This window comes from Cervus elaphus, chromosome 1, assembly GCF_910594005.1.
Source record: "Cervus elaphus chromosome 1, mCerEla1.1, whole genome shotgun sequence".
In the NCBI taxonomy this organism is placed as follows: Eukaryota; Metazoa; Chordata; class Mammalia; order Artiodactyla; family Cervidae; genus Cervus; species Cervus elaphus.
This window is the reverse complement of record NC_057815.1, coordinates 24085746-24105486: the sequence shown is the minus strand read 5'-3', so window position 1 is coordinate 24105486 and position 19741 is coordinate 24085746. Positions and strand designations below refer to the sequence as shown.

The window sequence follows — 19741 nt, the reverse complement described above, 5'->3', positions numbered from 1 at the left end:
AAAAAAAACAAACTCTGGAGGAGAAATTTGAATCATTAACCAAGTATGTCATTGGGAGAAAAACTTGTTCTTAAGAATTAATGTTCAGTTGGATTCAATTAAATTTGCTACTAAAGTATATTTGATTAGCACAAGGTAAGGTTATTACCTTATCAAAAAGGTTATTAGCTTTTTGATAATTTTTAACTAATCCTGCCTTGATTTTAAATCAATGCATTTTTCATTATACACATTACACACCTATAAAGCCAAAACAATTAACCATTTTGAAGCAGAATTAGCTAAAATAATTTGGAATGCATTAATGGTGAAGATATAACACTGTACTAAAGAGTTCAAAGATTTCATATAAAGAAGCCTAACCAAAACTACAAGATACTACAGTTTATCCTTTTTAATTGTTGAGAACCCCACAAATAAATATAGCATATTGACAAAGTTTGTTTTAAAATACTTATTAAATATAGTGGTATTATTTCCTAAAAGTATTTCTGAAGCCTGCACAATTGCCATTATCCATCACTTCAGGAATAGTAAGGAAAACTGAAAGTGATATGCTTTGCTCACTGTTCCTATCACATCAACAATGATTCTAAACAGGCTACTGCAATGTCTCTGGTGTTTAAAATAACTAGCTAGTATGAGAGATGCAAGCATTTGAATGAGAATGTTTCCATGTGCCTTTAAGGGAGAAGAAATTAAGGATAATTTTTTCTTAGCTAAGTTTATTTTGGGGTTTTGCTCACATTGCTGTTTCCAACCATGCTTAATCTTATATCAAAATTCTGACTGGAATAATCCATTAGTCTGTTTTATTTTTATATTTTTGATATTGAGATAGAAATATCTTAGGATAAAACTTCACAGTTCTAATATCAATGAATACCCCTTGTATCTCTCCCATGTTCCTATGAATAACCACAGGAAGAGAATTAAGGAGTAGTAATTCTGAATATATACAGCTTACCATTAAACAATCAGTTTATAAGTTATAAACTATAAATTATAAATATAATTAATAAAATATAAATTATAAATTATACAATCTATATAAATTAGTTTTTGCTGCAAACAAACCACCCCTAAACTTAGTGGTTTCAAAGCCATTTATTTTGCTCATGATTCTATGGAATGGCAATTTAGGCTGAACCCAGCTGGAGGTCATCTGCTGGTCTTGGAAAGACTTATGCATCTGTCTTCAACTGCCATCCAACTTCAAGGTACTAATATGAGGGATCAGCTGACTGTTAGGTGGAACTACTATGACAAATGGGCTGTGTGTTTCTCACCATCCATCAAGCTAGCCCAGACTTATTCACATGGAAATCTCAGGATTCCAAGACACAAGAGCAGAAGCATCATGATCCCTTAGGTCTAGGCTCAGACTTTCCTCATTATCACTTCTGTCACTTTCTACTGGTGAAAACAAGTCATATGGCCATATCATACTCGAAGGATGGGGAAACTTCCTGTGGGGAGGAACTGCAAAGTATTGAGGCCATTTTTGCCATCTACCTCCATCTGTTCTCCAGGCACAATTTTTTACATTTCTCTAACTTACGGCCCTCATGCAGGACCCACAAAAATCTGATTCAGTTTTTGTTCTGATCTGTTTCCGCTAGTTTTTCTAAAAACAAACTCCACAAAATTTATGATCCAATTCTATGGGTCAATAATTTGAGTGGGACATGTTTGTTTTTTATTCTCTTGGTCTTAGTTGGGCTCCTTGATGCATCTGCAGTCAGCTATCAGGTCAATTAGAGGTTGTTTGGGGAGGCAAAAGCCAGGATGGTTGTGTCTTCTCTAAGTGGTCTCTCATCCTGCTTCAGGCTCACCAGGCCGTGCTCCGCAGTTGTCACAGGGCTTCAAAATAGCAATCTCCAATGCACACATGCATTGCAATCATCTGTTCTGTCGTTGCTAATGTCTCATTGACCAATGCAATTCACTTCATGAGGCACAGTGAATGAGTGTGGGAGAGGGCTCCCCAAGGGTATGAATTCAGGAAGGTATGAAAAATGCTGGGTCCATTACCGCACCAATCTACCACATAGGCTAAAAAGTGTCCAATGATCCTTAACCTCAGTTATGGTATTTTTAAGGCTAAACTAAGTTAGATTTACATGCCTTGTTAGGTAGGGGAAAAAGATCATCTGGGAAAATAATCATTTGCACAACACTAAAACTCAGTATGTGTTCTCACCTGCAGCACAGACTGTGTCAACTCCTGACTAAATTAACCTGTCACTACTTTAATTGATCCCTTTTGTTGGATTCAGTCAGCTAAAGCACTTGATCTGGTTATTTTTCCATTTTATATGATTTGTGTTCTCTTTTTTTAATGTTGGGAAAATTTAATCACTTCACTTTTTAGTAGAAAATTGGCAGCAGTTATAAAGAAAAAAAATTAACAGAAATATTTTGAACTAAAATTAATGAATAAGTATTTCAGAAAATAGCATATTCCAAAGACAATTATATAATATTTTCTACTTCATCTATCTTAACATAATCCATGTTAAGTCTCTTCCAAATATTGGTTCTGCTGATTTCTGTACTTTAGTTTATACTTGATAGGACCAAAAACAGATATATTTATTTATGAACTGCTGGAAAGAGATGTGGCTATATCTAAGCAAACATGAAATATACTGAATATTCCATATCCAAAATGAAAGTATAGGTTCTTTTAGCCAGCATATACTAGTTGTTTTTCATTAATGAATGGTGGTATCATTATTTGTATTACCTTTGATTTTGCTGCAGGTTAAACTGTTGGAGAGAATGGACATACATATTTATGAAACTGTTCACAGTCTAGAATTAAATTAAGAGTTTGATCAAAGCTATGAAATAGACTGATCTAAAGACAATAGTAGAGGTGGAAAAACTAGTCCAAATTCATGTCTTCAGCTTCCATATTCAATAATTCTATTTCCTGTGAAATTTATTTGTATTTATTACTGTGCTTATAGCTGAAGCTGTAGGGGTAATAAAGGAATACAGATTATAGGATGTGACTGTTTTCTTCAAGTAAACTTTAGTCTTGAGAATTCAAAAGATTTTAAACTGCTTGCTCAGTTGAGCCCAACTCTTTGTGAAGCCCTGGACTGTAGCCCACCAGGTTCTTCTATGCATGGGATTTTCCAGGCAAGAATACTGAGTGGGTTGCCATTTCCTCCTCCAGGAGATCTTTCCAACTCAGAAATTCTAGGAGTTTCTAAAAAGCATTTGAAGATAAAAACAAAGGTGACTAAGCTATATTGATTAGGACATGCAAACGACGATTTTACGGAGTATGAGGCATGTCTGTTGAAGCTCTTGGACTCAAAGGTAAAGGTTTCACTTGTGAACAGCATGGTAGAAAATGAATTTTCCATTAAGTCAGCTTTTAGCTGGTAACACCAAAGGATACCATCAAAGTCTTTCAGGAAACCCTCCAAAAAATTCTTGCTAGGTCTTGATTATAATGTTAATGTATGTAGTCAAAAAGACTACATCATTGATACATAATAAAATGTTCTTGACTAAGTCAAAAAATAAAGACTAAGTCTATCAACTTGTACATCCTAATGACATCAAGCTTTAGTTAAATCTGAAGATCTTAGAACGCTCTTATAAGGTAAACTTCTACACATCTAGAAGTTCATTGAGTTCTTATCTATAATCTTCAGCTTTGCATTTACTATGTCATCAAGGTAACCCACTAGTACTTCTTAATGTTAAAATGAGTATGTGTTTTTGAGCTTCAGAATGTAGTTGTCCGCATTTACTCAGTTATGCTGGATTTAGCAGGCATGGAGAACAGATAATAGCAAAAAACATTGCAGCAACTACCCAAAGATTAACTAAAATATGACCTTTGCAAAGAGACTTAAAAAGAATACATGAAGAACAATATGTCACATGATGACTAATAGAGTGCAGCTATACATTGCTAACATACACCTACAATGTTAGATCAGTCTGACATTCAGCAAAAGGAAATATGAAGACTCTTTGTTAACAGATGCCTTGAGAAGACAATAAGTCAGAGATGCAGACTCATAAAGAGACTAAGTTCTAAATGACCATCTGTAGTAATAAACAGAAATGCAATCTTCACTTGTGTAGGAAGAGCTGTTTATCAGGCATGGATCATTTTTAGCTGCATAAGCTGATTAGTTTATAATATCTGTCGTTGATGATAAATACTTGGCTTGGTGCTTCTCCACAGTAACCGTATCTTTCTGCTGTAAATCAAAGTCAGATTTTCATTTTTTCTCCATAATGAAAGTAGATCTTTTTTGCATTTATATTTGTATAAATAATACCAGCATATTATTGATCATTTAAGCATAATAAAGCTAGAACGAAAAGAATAAAAATCCCTTGGACTTGTACCACCTTAAGATAATGACAATTAATTTTTGTAATCATGTGTTCATCTCTTCAAGCATACACGGACACACATGTTACACAAAATGAGATTATATCATGCATGCTGCTTTGATTAGGATGATTTTCCCTTGCTTTTATCCTCATATGAAAGTATTTATCACACTTGGTTAATCTTTTTAATAGTCTGTATCTGTCTTTCTAGATTTTCCTGTGTCATACTGTAATCCTAAGTAGATTCAAACATGTGGAGGGATATTCTTGTCATTATTTTTAATGAATTAAAACATGTCACATATTTTTACATCTCATTATCTTAATCTTTCCACATCACATGATCTATCTCTAATTCATTCTTTTCAATGGGTACATAATAAGCATATGACTATGCCTTAATTTGTTTAGCCATCTCCCTATTAATAAATATTAACTTTGCTTCCTGTTTTGAGAGATTAGTGAACAATACTAGAGAAAACATCTCTGAATAGCTGCATTCTTGGGTATTAATAATATCCTTTCTTTGGGATAGATTCCCAGGAATAGATTACAGGGGTAAAAGAATAAAGTCATTTTAAATTTAAATAGATGCTGCCAGATTTTTTTTTTCTCAGAAATGGTACAATTGCAAAGTACACTACTGAGTGAATTTTCATGTGGTAAAAGATTACTAGATCTGGTCATCTTCAAACTGAAGAGGTTAGAGTAGATGACTCAATGTTCCCATCTAATTTTAAAGTTTTATTCTTTTTAAAGTCAATATTCAAGGAATAAAACCAACCAACAACAACAAAATTGACCCTCTTCAGATGTACTGTGAAGTCAGTTTTAAAAGTCTTAGTGAACACTAAACATTTTTTTTTCAGGAGGGGGCATTGTTAAATAGCTCCCAATCATATTTTATCTGTTAAATACTGCATACTTGCTTGATTTATGGAAGATATTTCAGTCTCAAGTTTTCCTTAGAATTGAAAAATTCTTAATTCAGAAGGGGATCCAAACTAGAAAAATAATCTCAAATCACAAATCTTTCCTATTGCAAGAATATTTGCATATACAATATCTCAATAAATGATAAAAAGTTTCTCTAAAGCTAAATAAAGGTTTTCTCTAAAAGCAATAGTTATCTTATAGAATCAAGCAATATCCTTTTTCTGGGTAAGAGACAGAATTCCTTAATTTGTGTAAACAGCACGTAAATACAAAATATTCCACATTTAATGAACAATTCAAGCTCTATCAATATCTTAGGGCAAAATGTATGTGCATATATAATCACTAGTGTTGCAGTCAATTCAAAGATGTGCAGCTTTGAAAGAGTTTTGTAACTCTTCCTTGAAACATCAGAAGCAGTATTATATAGTTAAAGAAAAGTGAGAGGAAATAATAGACTATAGCCTCTGACAATTTTTCAATCTCCAAGTAAACTTATTTTTATATACTAAATAATTGGTGAATTCTCTTTCATAAAATTGCAAAGCCTTGTTATTAAAAATGAGCTTTCTGTATCAAAGTGTCTCTATCACTTTCAAAATGTCAGTTGAATTTGACTGCAAGTCCTTGACCTTGAACTTTTCATAGTTGGCTTTTGATTGACACATTTATTCAATTTGACCTTTCCTTTTAACTAAACTATTCTTCTTCTGATTGAATCTTCATTGGAAGATTAATGTTGTAGCTCACAATCTAAGCAGCAGTTTGAATAGTCTTTTCTGACACTGACATGTTTGAATTCCCTAAATTCTTAGTATTTTTGAAGTTGATGAGACTTTTCATGACTGTGAATGACAGTGCTTAAACGGAGGATATGACCCAAATTTCCTTGTTTTGCAGTGGGGTACTTTTTCACACAGAAATGCACTCCTAAGCATTAGGAACTATCAAGTTAGGCTTGGCCAAAGAATACTCAGTATTTGGTCATAAAGCACATAGTTGATATGATACAGCTACTTATTGAAGACTATGCTTGCTAAAATATTTACTAATATTGCAAATAAAATAAGAAAACCTAAAAAAACTGAATTTTGAGGAGAAACTTGAAACAGATATTTAACTAGAAAATTCACCTTTAGAAATTCTTATATAAAATTAATTATTCCATGTGGATATAATGGAATTATGCCTTTGTAAAAAAAAATTAGGTATAATCTGGACCTCCAGCTCCTTTGGGTTTCTTCTATGTTCTGCCTAAGAAATGAGCAATCCTCTTTTTAGTTCATCTCCCAGTAGTCAGATCTTATCATACAAAACAAAAAGAAATCTGTTAGTATTCTCAGTTTTCTTCATGGAAATCTCCTTAGGCAGATTCAAAGCTTGTCTACTGTGTATAATCTGTGATTTGCATTATCTTGTGGGACAGTGTTGCCAAACTTTCCAGCACTCTGAATGGCCACTTTTTCTCCGGTCTCCAGGAAGTTTCCTCATTGTTCCTCAGGTCCTTATCGATGGTCTCCCTGAGATCCTTCCTTCTTAGTAGTAACATCCTCGTAGCCTTCCAAGCCTCTGCACTGCAACCCAAGCCAATGTCGCATGTTTAGACATCAGTCACAGTGGCACCCCACCTCCAGGTAGCCAGTTATTTTATCGTTATTTACTGCTATACCACAAGCCACCCCACAACTTAGTGTTGTAAAATGACAAGTATTTGGCTATGCTTACAATTTTGTGGGTCATTAAATCAGGCAGGTAACCTTGAGGGTGTTTTGAATCTATTCCACAATGACTGGGCCTTCAGCCAGTGTAGCCAAGTAGCTGGAGCCAGCTCAGGGCCTCAGTCCTAGAAGTAGATGGATCCCAAAGTTTTCACTGTACTTCTGCCAGGGCTAGAAAGTCACAGATAGTTTCTTTACCCACAAATCTGGTGGCTGGAATAACATGGTTTTAAAACTGGGCATATCTGGACTTTTCTCTTTCTGCATGGCATGTCTCCACATAAATAGTTTGGTCTTTTTTTATGACAACCTCAGGATAGTCCAACTTTTTAAAAGGCCTCTGGCTTCCCCCAGAACAAATGTTTCAGGAGGTCTAGGAAGACATTTCACTTCTTCTTATGATCTAGTCACAGAATTTTCAATACATCACTTCTGTCATATTCTATTAGTCAAAAAGTTACCAAGTCCAGTCCAGATTTAAGGAATAGGGAATTAAACTTCGCCTCTTAATAGAATCAGTTAAAAAATATGAATGGACATCCTTAATCTACCACAGTGAACAAGAAACTAAACCCTAAGCCTAATAGATACTTTGAGCCACAGTATGTGCAAGCAGTGGCCCCATAAAGGACAGCAGCCAATGTAGTATGGAACAGATTATGAAATATTCACTATAATATAGTGTCATTTTTAGCTGTAATAACATGGAGTATGTTTCACAATTGGCTCTTGGGACAAATTTTAAATAATTCATAGTGCATTTTTCAGTCACTTTGATGGATGGGGAAAGGATAAATAATGGGAAAGAATAATACCAGAAGGGCAGAAGTTAAGAGAATCTGAAGATATTAAATTTAACTCATATGAAGCAGTAAAGCTCCATTCCAATTATTAGGAGGTATTATACTTTGGAGAGATCTGGGATCAAAAGACAGGGATAAAACTGATGTCACAGAAGGAAAATTAGAGCAGCTACAAATGAGTTATTACCAATGGCAAGGGAAGGACAGAAAGAGAAACCGTAGAACAGTGCAGGTGGTCTCTTCTCCTTTAGTCTTCTACATTCAGTATTAGCCTCCCAACTTCCCTCATGATGGGCTTCCCTGGTAGTTCAGATGGTAAAGAATCTGCCTGGAATGTGGGAGACCCGAATTTAAACCCTGGGTTGGGAAGATTCCTTGGAGAAGGGAATGGCTACCCACTCCAGGATTCTTGCCTGTAGAATTCCATGGACAGAGGAGCCTGCGGGTTACAGCCCATGGGGTCACAAAGAATCGGACATGACTGAGTGACTCACACTTTCACACTTCCTGCATGATGCCAGAGACCCAGGGTGATAAATTGCCAGGATCTAAGAGGCCTAAGTAAAATAGAGGCACACGAATGAACTGGCCTCATTCCAGACCCATTTATAAAGTTCTGTGCAAAAATCAATAAAACAGAATTGTCTATCACATTCCTAACACTTTGAGACCTTATGACAATTTCAGATCAATAATAATATTCTGCCTGCCTGTACTCTGTGATTTCAGGGAAGAAATGGAAATCCTCCAAAGAGTGTCTGAGCACTCTTTCAATAGCCAGGATGGTACTAGACTTGTGTATAGACACTGACTATTCTTCAATGTAAAAGTCAGTAGCAAAATAAAGCACAATTCATCCTGGAAGCCTTTATATAATGGTATAACAAAATAGTGTTAACTTCAAAGATAAATATTTAGAAAGGGAACAGAGACATTGAAATATTAGTAAAATATTGCTGCCTGTAAATTATGCACTTAGGTTAGAAAGACAAACTTGGTTAATTCTTCTTCAATTAAAATTGTGTCACTAAAAACTACACATGGCTAAAAGCAAACATGTCAGTTGTGGGTCACACACAGAAAATTCTCTCAATGCTGGATTAAAAGTCCCAGAAAGGTTGAATGACAGCGTGAGCAAATGAGGCTAAGGGGTCATATGTTATGAGAAAGGTGACCCTGGCATTTCAGAGGAAGATGCAGCATTTCATGTCTGGATATGACTGATAAAGAACAATGATAACAGCAAGAGCTTTCAAAATCATTCTAGGGTTTATTTGAGAATTAATTTCTAATGATAGTTTTGTGGTTGTTACCATGTAATGAAATAGTTTTGTTTTGGTACTTTTACCAAACTATGCTTCACTTAGTATAAGTGAATAGAATTACCTGCAAGTTTAAGTAGAACAGGGACTGGTTCCATAGGCACAATAGTAGAATGGAAACAACACTCGACTGAGAGTCAGTGCCCAAGAATCTACTCCAGACTCCACACTTAACCCTTGAACCTACACTCTTCAGTCCCATCTTCTCAAATGCTATAGGGCTTGGTTGAACCATATGATTTGTTATTTTTCTTTACACATTAAAATCAATTATCCCCGAAATGGTGTTTTTGTCCTGTTATCTATTTTAACACATCATACTGCATTATAGCTAGTTGCCTGCCTCATAAATTGCATTGTGAGTTTCTCAAAGTCATAATTTATCTTTTATCTTATAGAATGTGCATATCAGATATGACAGATTTTATCTCTTGTACCAACTCCAGTCAACTGAAGCACTGTGTTGAGTCCATCGGTTGGGTTGAAACTCGGCCATATTTTCTATGAGCAAAGGACAAGGGCATAACATCAAAGGTGCCAAGTATTTTCAATGTTCTACTTAGATGAAATAGATACTCTAACAAATAATTGATACATGAATGAATTAACAAATGTATAACTGTACATATGTTCAGTTCAGTTCATTTCAGTTCAGTCACTCAGTCACGTCTGACTCTTTGCAACCCCATGAATCGAAGCACACCAGGCCTCCCTGTCCATCACCAACTCCCGGAGTCCACCCAGACTCATATCCATTGAGTCAGTGATGCCATTCAACCATCTCATCCTCTGTCGTCCCCTTCTCCTCCACCCTCAATCTTTCCCAGCATCAGGTCTTTTCAAATGAGTCAACTCTTCACATCAGGTGGCCACAGTATTGGAGTTTCAGCTTCAACATGTCCTTGCAATGAACACCCAGGACTGATCTCCTTTAGGATGGACTGGTTGGATCTCCTTGCAGCCCAAGAGATTCTCAAGAGTCTTCTCCAACACCACAGTTCAAAAGCATCAATTCTTCTGTGCTCTGCTTTCTTTATAGTCTGACTCTCACATCCATACATGACCACTGGAAAAACCATAGCTTTGTTATGAGCCCTCATAAAATAAAATGTGTCACTATTGTAAAATTCTAGAACTTTCCTCGTGGTCATGCCAGGTGGCTCACTGGTAAAGAATCTGGTTGCTAATACAGAAGATGCAAGTGATGAGAGTTTGATTCCTGGGTTGGGAAGATCTCCTTGAGGAGGAAATGGCAACCCACTCCACTCCAGGAGCCTTGCCTGAAAAATCCCATGGACGGAAGGACCTGGTGGGGTACACAGTCCGCAGGGTCGCAAAGGGTCAGACATGACTAAGTTGACTGAGCACATAAGCATATATGCCATCATTAGCTGTTTACAAAGCACAAGCTAATTCATGAGGGAGCAAAGTTTTTTCTGACTAGTTATATCATCTTGATGTAACATCAATGAGAGGTAATTTAAAAGTGAAAGATAGAAAGCTTATTCCTTTATTTAACAATGGTGCAAATCACTCTTTTAGGGAAAAACATGTATTGCCTGCTATAATTGTTATCTTTCTACCTACCAATGTTGCTTCATTGAGCCAACCCATGGACCAGGTGTTATTCAGATTACAAAATATTATCCCTGATGTGATTGCATGAGAAAGTTGACCTGTCATACTAGGAACGGTTTTCTCATAACATTAATGATGTGAATTTAAGTACCATTCTTGCCTAGAATTCTCTTAAAGAAAACTAGTATGCCATGGCACTTAAAAACTGAACTTCAAAGTGAGGATGAGAGTCCTTCTATGGTCTCTTCCAGCTCTAGGACTGGGAAGTTTACATGGGGATCCCATCTCCATCCTTCAAAGCATGAGATAAGGTCTCCTGGTTTCTCACCAATATGCCAGATTGAAGTTGACACAAGTGTGTAAGTCAGCTTTGTGCCAACACTGGAGATGCAGGAAAAAAGCAAAAAGAATATTTAGATGGAATAAAGCATGATATGTTGATGCCTGCATAAGCTCACAACAAATATTCAGTATAAAATATGAAGTTGATCACTGTTTTTTTTTTTTTAACACAAGCCTTAAGAAGATGGATGTAATAACTGTTCTTATTCATTAATTGTAAAATTCATTGAAAAAAAGATTCCAGGTCAGTAAAAAATAAAAGAGAAGGTACAGACATCAAGGTAGGAAAGGTGCTTTTTTTTTTAAATTTACAAAAGATGTATTTTTTCCTTGATATTTATTCCAAAGAGTATCATTGCCTAGAATGTGCATACGTGTTCTAGGAGATCAGTGTGGACTAGAGGGTTCAGCAGGACCAACTCCCTAGGTGTGCAATGTGTGTGATCACCCAGGGCCCCACACTGAGAAAAACCTTGTACTTGGTGTAAAGCCTGACTGTCAGCATTTTGAAATTACGGATAATTTTTGGACAAAGAGATTCATATTTTCAATTTACACTAAGACCCACAAATGATGCAGCCAGTCCTCATAGTCAGTCAAGCCTTTCTGAAAGAGAGAAGACTTGAACAAGGCTTTAACTTGTGAGACAGAATTTGGGGACTTTGGCAGGTCATTGGGGAGACACTTCAGGAAAGGTGTAGAGAGTACATTTTCCACTAGAGTGAGAGACAAGATAGGTCGTGTCAAGCCTCAAATGCTGAGTAAGAAGTTGGACTATCTTATAGACAATAGGCGAAGGTAGCCAAGGAAGATGTTTGAGATCATAAAATCAGTGTTTAAAAAGGATTAACCTAGCAATGGCATGTCATATGAGGGAAGGTGGGACAAAGAAAAGACATAAAGAGCCGGTTTGAAATCTACTATAAACCTAAGGGTCAGTGCTCATGGAAGGAGAAAATATTTCTCTCTGGACCTAGTCTGGGTACTGTGCTATCACATAACACATTGCTCCTTTATGTCTCTTCCAGGCCTAGATGCAGATGTAAGGGAAGCTACTCCACATTCTCCACCTGCAATTTTTTTCCATCAACGGTGTATTAAAGCAAGCATTCCTTAAGGGCAGAATATATATCTGTGTACCCAAAGCTTAGCATAGGACACAGAAATAAATATCTGTTGAATAAAGTAGCAGTAATTATATAAACAATAAAAGAACTATGAGTCAAATATTCTCAGTAATCATGTAAGACAAGCTTTGCAACAGATAGGATGGAGTTGAGAGTAAATCAAGAAAGCATATGACTGATAAATTGTATATGATATATTTCATGTCTCATTTAGTTTAGAAGCACTAGGTAAATATAGAAATGACACTATGCACTTAGATCCTTTATTAGTCCATTGAAGTTACAATAACAGAACACCATAGTCTGGGTGGCTTATACACAACAGAAATTTATTTCTAATAGTTTTGGAGACTAAGAATTCCAAGATCAAGACAGTGGCAGATTTGGTGTTTGGTGAGGGCCAGATTCCGGATTGACAGAGGGCCATCTTTTTATTGTGTCCTTACACAGCAGAAGAAGTGAGATCAGTCTCTTTTATAAAGGCACTAATACCATTCATGAGGGCTTCACCCATGCTCATACTCTAATTACCTCCAAAACATCCAACCTTCAAATACTATCACATTGGGGATTAGGTTTTAGCATATGAATTTGAAGTGAAGTGAAGTGAAGTCGCTCAGTTGTATCTGACTCTTTGTGACCCCATGGACTGTAGCCTACCAGGATCCTCAGTTCTTGGGATTTTCCAGGCAAGAATTCTGGAGTGGGTTGCCATTTCCTTCTCCAGGGGATCTTCCCGACCCAGGGAGCGATCCTGGGTCTCCCGCTTTGTAAGCAGACGCTTTACCATCTGAGCTACCAGGGAAGCCTTGAGAAGGACACAAATGGAGTCCTTTTGCCTTGGTCATTTATGTTAATCTTAGATAAAGGAGTACCCTTTTCCCTCACCACTAGGGAAAAGAGAGTCAATGTACATACGACCAGATAAGAGACATCTTTCAAGAATCAAGATACAAATATGCTATCTAAGTCTGGCATCCACTGTCAAGTTAAATACCATACCCCTTAGTCCTGTTTGCCTCTTTGGGAAAGGAGTAACACTAATGTGATATACATGACGTTTTCTCATCCATTAAGTATTCTTAATATAATCAATATTGTCATCTATAAAATAAATTCATTATACTAAAATTTAATTGTGTAATTATGTCCTATATTTTCTTGCTTTGAGCTATTCATAATTCCCAATCTTCATTTTAACTAAGATAGTAGACTGATCCTATAAATTTGTGACATTTTGTTCATAATACCAAATAATGCAATTTGGATACCTACCATCCTGAATTCATCAATGAGTCATCAACTCATTTTTTCCTCTTTAATTTATGTCACCAAGAAAAACTTTACATATTTTTCTTAGTACTTAACATTTTTAGAATATATGCTGGAAGTAAATACTAAGATCCTAGAAATGGCATGGTAGAGCCATTTTCGCCTACTTTTAATCTTCAATGCACATTGTTTTTCTTGGGCCATACCTCCCAGTATGTGGGATCTTAGTTTCCCAACGAGGGATCAAACCCATGCCCGCCTGCATGGAGTCCTAACCACTGGACTGCTAGGGAAGTCCCTTCAATGCATTGTTGGATGCATTTAATGTTTTATCATAATGGACATAAACATTTTCATCAAATAATATTTTGTCTAGTATTTTCTTCACTGGGAACAACTAAAATTTCTATTTCAGATAACATGTCCAATTAATTAAGCATGTAAGTTAACACAGCAACTTCTTAAAAAATATATTAAACTCATACCACCATGAATATAAATCCCATTATATAAAGGTCTAAAACACTTGTAAAAAGAATAATAACGTATATATATTGTCTCTTTATTGTGATGAGGTTTTTTAGCAGATTATCCTCTGGGAAAAAGAAATAGTGTTACCAGGAAAATATTTTAGATATCCATTTTATGTCAATAACATTAATCATATCTAATAATCCATATCTCCTAGCTGATACCCAGTTTTCTGTGTTAGAAGATCTTTTTTTAAAATTACATCTCAAAGAATTTATATGCCATTCTCCTTTGTTTTATAGACAGGAATGTTTCCTGAGTCTGTTTGGTGGGGGCTGGGGATGCTAGAAGTGCCCTATGCGAGCCTGTAGAGAAATTTATATAAACTGTAAATGAGATCACAAAAACTGCCAATACCTAGCAGGTTTCTGGCTAAGCCATTCAGCATGAATTCACTTTTTGTGAGAACACTCAAGTTATCTTCTTGCCCAGACAATTATTTCCCCAAACCTCTTCAGGGTGCTTGCTACATGCACAGTATTCTTCTAAATTCTGAAAAAATACTTTTTGAGTACCTTATACTTTTGAAGCATTTCCTAGGAGTTCATGTGTGCACATTGTTTCATTCAATTCCCCTCAAATATGGAGACAGACAGTGAAGCTCTTTTTATTCCAGTAAAGTGCCGTTCCCAAAGTCTCAGGGCTAGGAAGATGCCAAGCTAGAGTTAGAATTCAGGTCTTCTTATTCTGAGTACAGTGGTTTTCTATAAGAAAGAAAGGTATGGGATAACATACATCTAAAATAAGCCAGGCACTTACCAGAAAACTTACTATACCTATGGAGAATGTTGATATCCAGTTCATTGAAGGCATGAATACCAGTTAAAGAATATTCCTCTTGGCTAAGAATGCATTATAGTGTCCTTTAAAAGATAACATTTGTCAAACATTTACTGTGTGCCAAATACACTACTAGGAGCTTCACTTGCAATATCACATTGAAGCTGTGAGAGAAGCTCTGAGCAATAGAGCATTTTTTCCAAGTTCAAAACTTAATACGTGGCAGAGCAGGGGTTCATGCAATTCTGTGTCACCCTAAAACTTGTATATACTCTTTCAGCACCTTTTTTCTGCTGTCTTCCTCCATAGTCTCTTCCTATTTCCCTTCTAATTTCTGTAAGAGGAGAAAAGGAGGAAGAGGAGGAGGTATTGTCAGATACAGAGAAGGAAGGAAGCAAGCCATTCATCACTCACCCGATGACCATCAGCTGCCCTAGTGCCCAGCTCAGCTCTGGGAATGCCCAGAGGACCTCGGGGGTGACTTCCAAGAATGTCAAGTGGTAGTTCAGAGACAGGAACAGAGTACCAATGAAGCAAAACTAGACAATAGCAGAACTCATGAAGAAAGGCTTAAACAAGGAGGAGGCATCTGAGCTGTGTCTAACAGTATCTTTGCAGGCAAAGAAAGGAGAACAATCTTCTATAACAGACAGGCTGAATTATGAGAGGTATTCCTGTGTAGGAAGAAATGTGAGGTTAATGTCATAGAAGGACAGAATTCAGCATGGGAAGTAGAATCATGCTCTGAGGAGCCTTCTGTTAAAACAAAGAGATTAGACTTTTCCTCAAGGCAGCAAGAGTCAACAGACACTCAGAACAGCAAAGCTAACCATGCTTCCATTTTTAGGAAGTCTTAATTATCAGTCTTATGATGGGTGAGCAGGACACGTAGTCCAAGTGAATGCCAATAAAGAACTGGACTTGAGTGGAAGGATGACATTTCCTGTATTATTTCCGAATCATAAATAAAAGTTACAGTGATCTAGCAACTGCTCTAATGAACTTATGTGACCAAGAGATGTAAATGACTTAGAAGTGTCACCGCTCCCACAGAGGGTGAACAGAGCCTCTTTCTTAAAGATCCCCCGCTTGTTCATCCATTCAACAGATGGTTATTGAGGCATGCCCTGTGCTGGGTGCCCAGTGCTTGGAGAGTTGTACTACGGCACTGGTTGTGGGGACAGTTCTTGTGAAGCACCACGTAACGCGATTTGTTCATAAAGCAAAAGAAAGCAGCAAAGAAAAAGGCAGGGTATAAAGCAAGTGTCAAAGAAAACAAGATAAGACAGAGTAACTCCTAAGAGAGAAAAGTGAAAATGAGCTTTAAGCTTAAGAAAGCAAACATCTGCTCTAAGTAACCATTTCATTAAAAGTGCACTAAATTGTGGAAGTTCTCTCCCAGGAACTGCATACTGTGGGTTGAGATTAAGTATAATGGGCTCCCACGTGAATTCTTCTCATTACTTCTCATGAAAATCAGTAAATCTCCTGAAAGGGTAATTTAGGTTTAGTGTTCACCATTCATTTTACTTTTAATCTTCTCTGTTTAGAATTGTAAAAATATAAGGCAGAAATAATCCAAAAGAGGAGGAATAGGCCCCATGAGTTGAAATGAGACAATTTCAACTCCTCACATAGTCTTGGCATTAATACATAAGTAATAGGCTGTAGACTTTTTATTCTTGATAGATGGTGATGGAGCCTCAGCCAGTTTCTAGAGTACTGCATGCTGTTAATTGCAGGAACCAAGTAAAGGATAGGATAAGAAAGATAATCTATGCTTCACTCTCCTGAATTCTTTGGGCCTCTTTGTGATTTTCAGTGAAGTCTCTTCTTAATCTCATTAAACTTTTCTTTCACTATAATTTAACAAAAGGACAAAGGTTTCAAGACTTTTGTCCAGAACAAAAAGAAATCAATTAATTATTTGGGAAGAAAAATATCTGGAAAATAAAATTTGATCACAGAAATGTGATTTTATAAAATAATTTTGTCAAAACTATGAGCCTGAACAATGACTTATGATCATTACTTTTTCTACTGTTAAACTACCACCAATCAGTTTGTGAAACTGAGAAGCAAGCAAGTAAAAACAAAACAAAACAAAAACCTCCAAGTGCAGTCTTTCAGAAGCATTACTGCTGAGAAGAATAGTCCTCTGTTCTTTTCTGGAACTCTCCTTGGCTTTTCCACTAAGCATAGACTCTATTCTAGGTCCATGGTATGCAAATTTATTTTTGACTAATTTAACTGAGTACCCTATTAGGAGAGGAAATGCATGAGGAAAAGGATATTTCACACCTAAAATGGATCCATGCTATATAAAGTGGTAAACATATTTGAAGTCTTTTATACAGTATTATAGGTCTTTTCCAGGTGGCACTTGTGATAAAGAACCTACTTGCCAATAAAGATAGATGTAAGAGACACGGGTTCAAGCCCTGGGTTGGGGAGATCCCCTGGAGGGGGTTGCACAGCAACCCATCCAGTTTCTTGCCTGGAGAATCCCATGGTCAGAGGAGCCTGGTCCCTAGAGTCGCAGAGAATTGGATGGGACTGAAGCGACTTAGCATGCACAAACAGTATTATATTATGTAGATGTGAGACTAAGCTATGGCTTATGATGTTTACAGTTTGCTTTTGTTTCCCCAAGAGAAATCAAAGGTTTTACTAAGTGTAAATTTCCTTTTCAGATTTGAAAGAAATGAGCACTTAGTCTGGTACACATGAGAAAATGAAATTTGAGTAGCAATTTTATCTAAGGAAATGAAGAGTGGAGAACATTCACTGGACAAATATCACATTCCTTGAAATAATTATTGTGACATTTTAATGCATTCTCACCAAGAAGCATTCCCTTGTAAATGAATGAACCAGACCATGTATTAACAATTATTTCATGAGAGAAAACTTCAATATACTTAGAAGCTCCTATCATAAGACTAATGGGAAGGAAAAAAACCAAACAAACAGAAATGAAATATTAGAAAGAAATGTCCTAAAACAGAATATACAGTTAATTGATTGATTTAAAGAGTGAGTGAGAGTTGCTCAGTCATGCCTGACTCTTTGCAACCCCATGGATTGTAGCCTGCCAGGCTCCTCTGTTCATGGAATTCTCCAGGCAAGATTACTGGGGTTTGAGAGGTAAAAAATCCCAGTGATTTCTCAGCCTGTTATGAATGCTAAGGGAAAAAAAATCCAACAGATTTTCAGAAATTCCTCTCACTCTCATGAATTTTATATAGTCCATTAGTTTATTTCAAAATGAAGGTAAACAACTAAATTCTTAAATACTCATCAGGACGCTGCCTTCTAAGGACAAACAAATCATTTTTTAAGATAATTCACCCATTCCATCAACAAATTAAAGATATCTAATCAGCAGTGCTTCTTCATGTCTTGCATTAGTCATTCTTTCAAGTGCCCATGAAAGAGGAGTGTTGAGTTTTTTGAAGATATCATTTCAAGCTTCCTGCATGTACTCTCATTCCAGGGAATTGTTTTTAATTGCAACATGGAAAGTGAAGAGTATATTGGAGTTTTGCTATGTCATTCTCTGAAAAGAATACCTCATGAATTGTAAATACCAGATCTTCATGAAAACAGGAAATCTATCTTTCCTGTTAAAGTAAATGAAAGACAAGATTAAGTAATGAAAGCTTATACCAGACATCCTAAAAGTGTAGGATAATCACTGATCCCATGAAATAATCTCCTTGGTACTTATTGATCTCCTTGATACAACTGTTCTTCAACTATGTTCTAATCATTTTGCTGTCAACAAGTATTGGGTGTTTCGAGTCTTCTTCATGTTTTTTAATTGCTTTGATTAACAGAGATTTCAGGCTGACCCTACTCCTGATGATGGTGGTTGTGGAAGGAATAAATCAATCTCTGTTGAGTGAAAGCATATGGCTTTGGGACTAGCACTCTTGCACCTAAGCACCACCTCATTTTGTTGCCTACAAAAGAAGCCATTCAATAAAGCCATGCAAGATAATCTTTTGACTACTGTTGTCTCATAATTACATAAGTTGTTATTCCTTTCAATACTGCTTTCTTGCCACAAAAATAAGCCTGTCTCTGAATAGCAAAGCAATAATTTTTGTTCACTATTTTTCCTAAACTTTTAAAGATATGAATTTGTTTGTAAATATTTCTTAAATATTGTAGCTGCTAAATCATTATATACAATATTAAATGTTTGAATGTGGTATTAGCAATTGTTAAAAACGTAGCTTCCATGTGTTCCTTAAAGTGGGGCATGTTTGATTTCTGAAATGTCGTCAGATTAATTGTAAGGCCAGAAATGGGCCCTTTGATTGAATATGCAAAGTTCCCCTTAAACCACCTTGAACTAGGCAGATTTGCAACATTTTAAACTGGCACTTCATCCCTCTTTCAGCAAGCATCCTCTGCAGATTTAATGATCAGGAACATCCTTCTGATGCATGCTGGGAGATATGGCTGCAGGGTACAGACCTCAGCAGACAGTGTTTCAGATGAGGCAGAACTTCTTGTTAGGGGTGAGTATGCTAATAGTGCAGTCTGAAGACATGATCACCATAAACTATCATACAAAGGAACTGAAATGCATGGACTTTGAGCACAGGAGTACTTTGCATTTTACTTTTGATTTTACAATATATGTCATTCTTTAACCTTTTGCCTTTGAACCAATTATATGGTAACTTGCTCTTTAGAAACAGACAAAACCCACAGATCCAACTTCAGGTTCCCAAACACCTTTAGTACTAGGTGGTTACTAGGTGTTTACCCAACTTAAGGCCAAAATGAATTTTTCCACAGTTGAGTCACAAAGACACTTGAACACTAGAGAAACAAAACTTTTGTGTGTATGTATGTGTTTTTCCAAATGTAAAGCTATTGGAACCCCTAGGCATTTTTTCTCTCCACTAACTTCTAAATTCTGCTTCCTGAAACAGAAAAACTGCATG

General features: G+C 36.3%; 1 protein-coding gene across 1 annotated transcript in view; it reads left to right on the top strand.

Moving 5' to 3' along the window:
* The window catches only part of CNTN5 (contactin 5), a 1534958-nt gene that overhangs the window by 1377976 nt on the left and 137241 nt on the right, over nucleotides 1–19741 (top strand). Inside the window, exon 16 of the mRNA XM_043897056.1 lies at nucleotides 19189–19309. Coding sequence (XP_043752991.1) covers nucleotides 19189–19309 — 121 coding nt within the window. The remainder of the gene's footprint in view (nucleotides 1–19188; nucleotides 19310–19741) is intronic.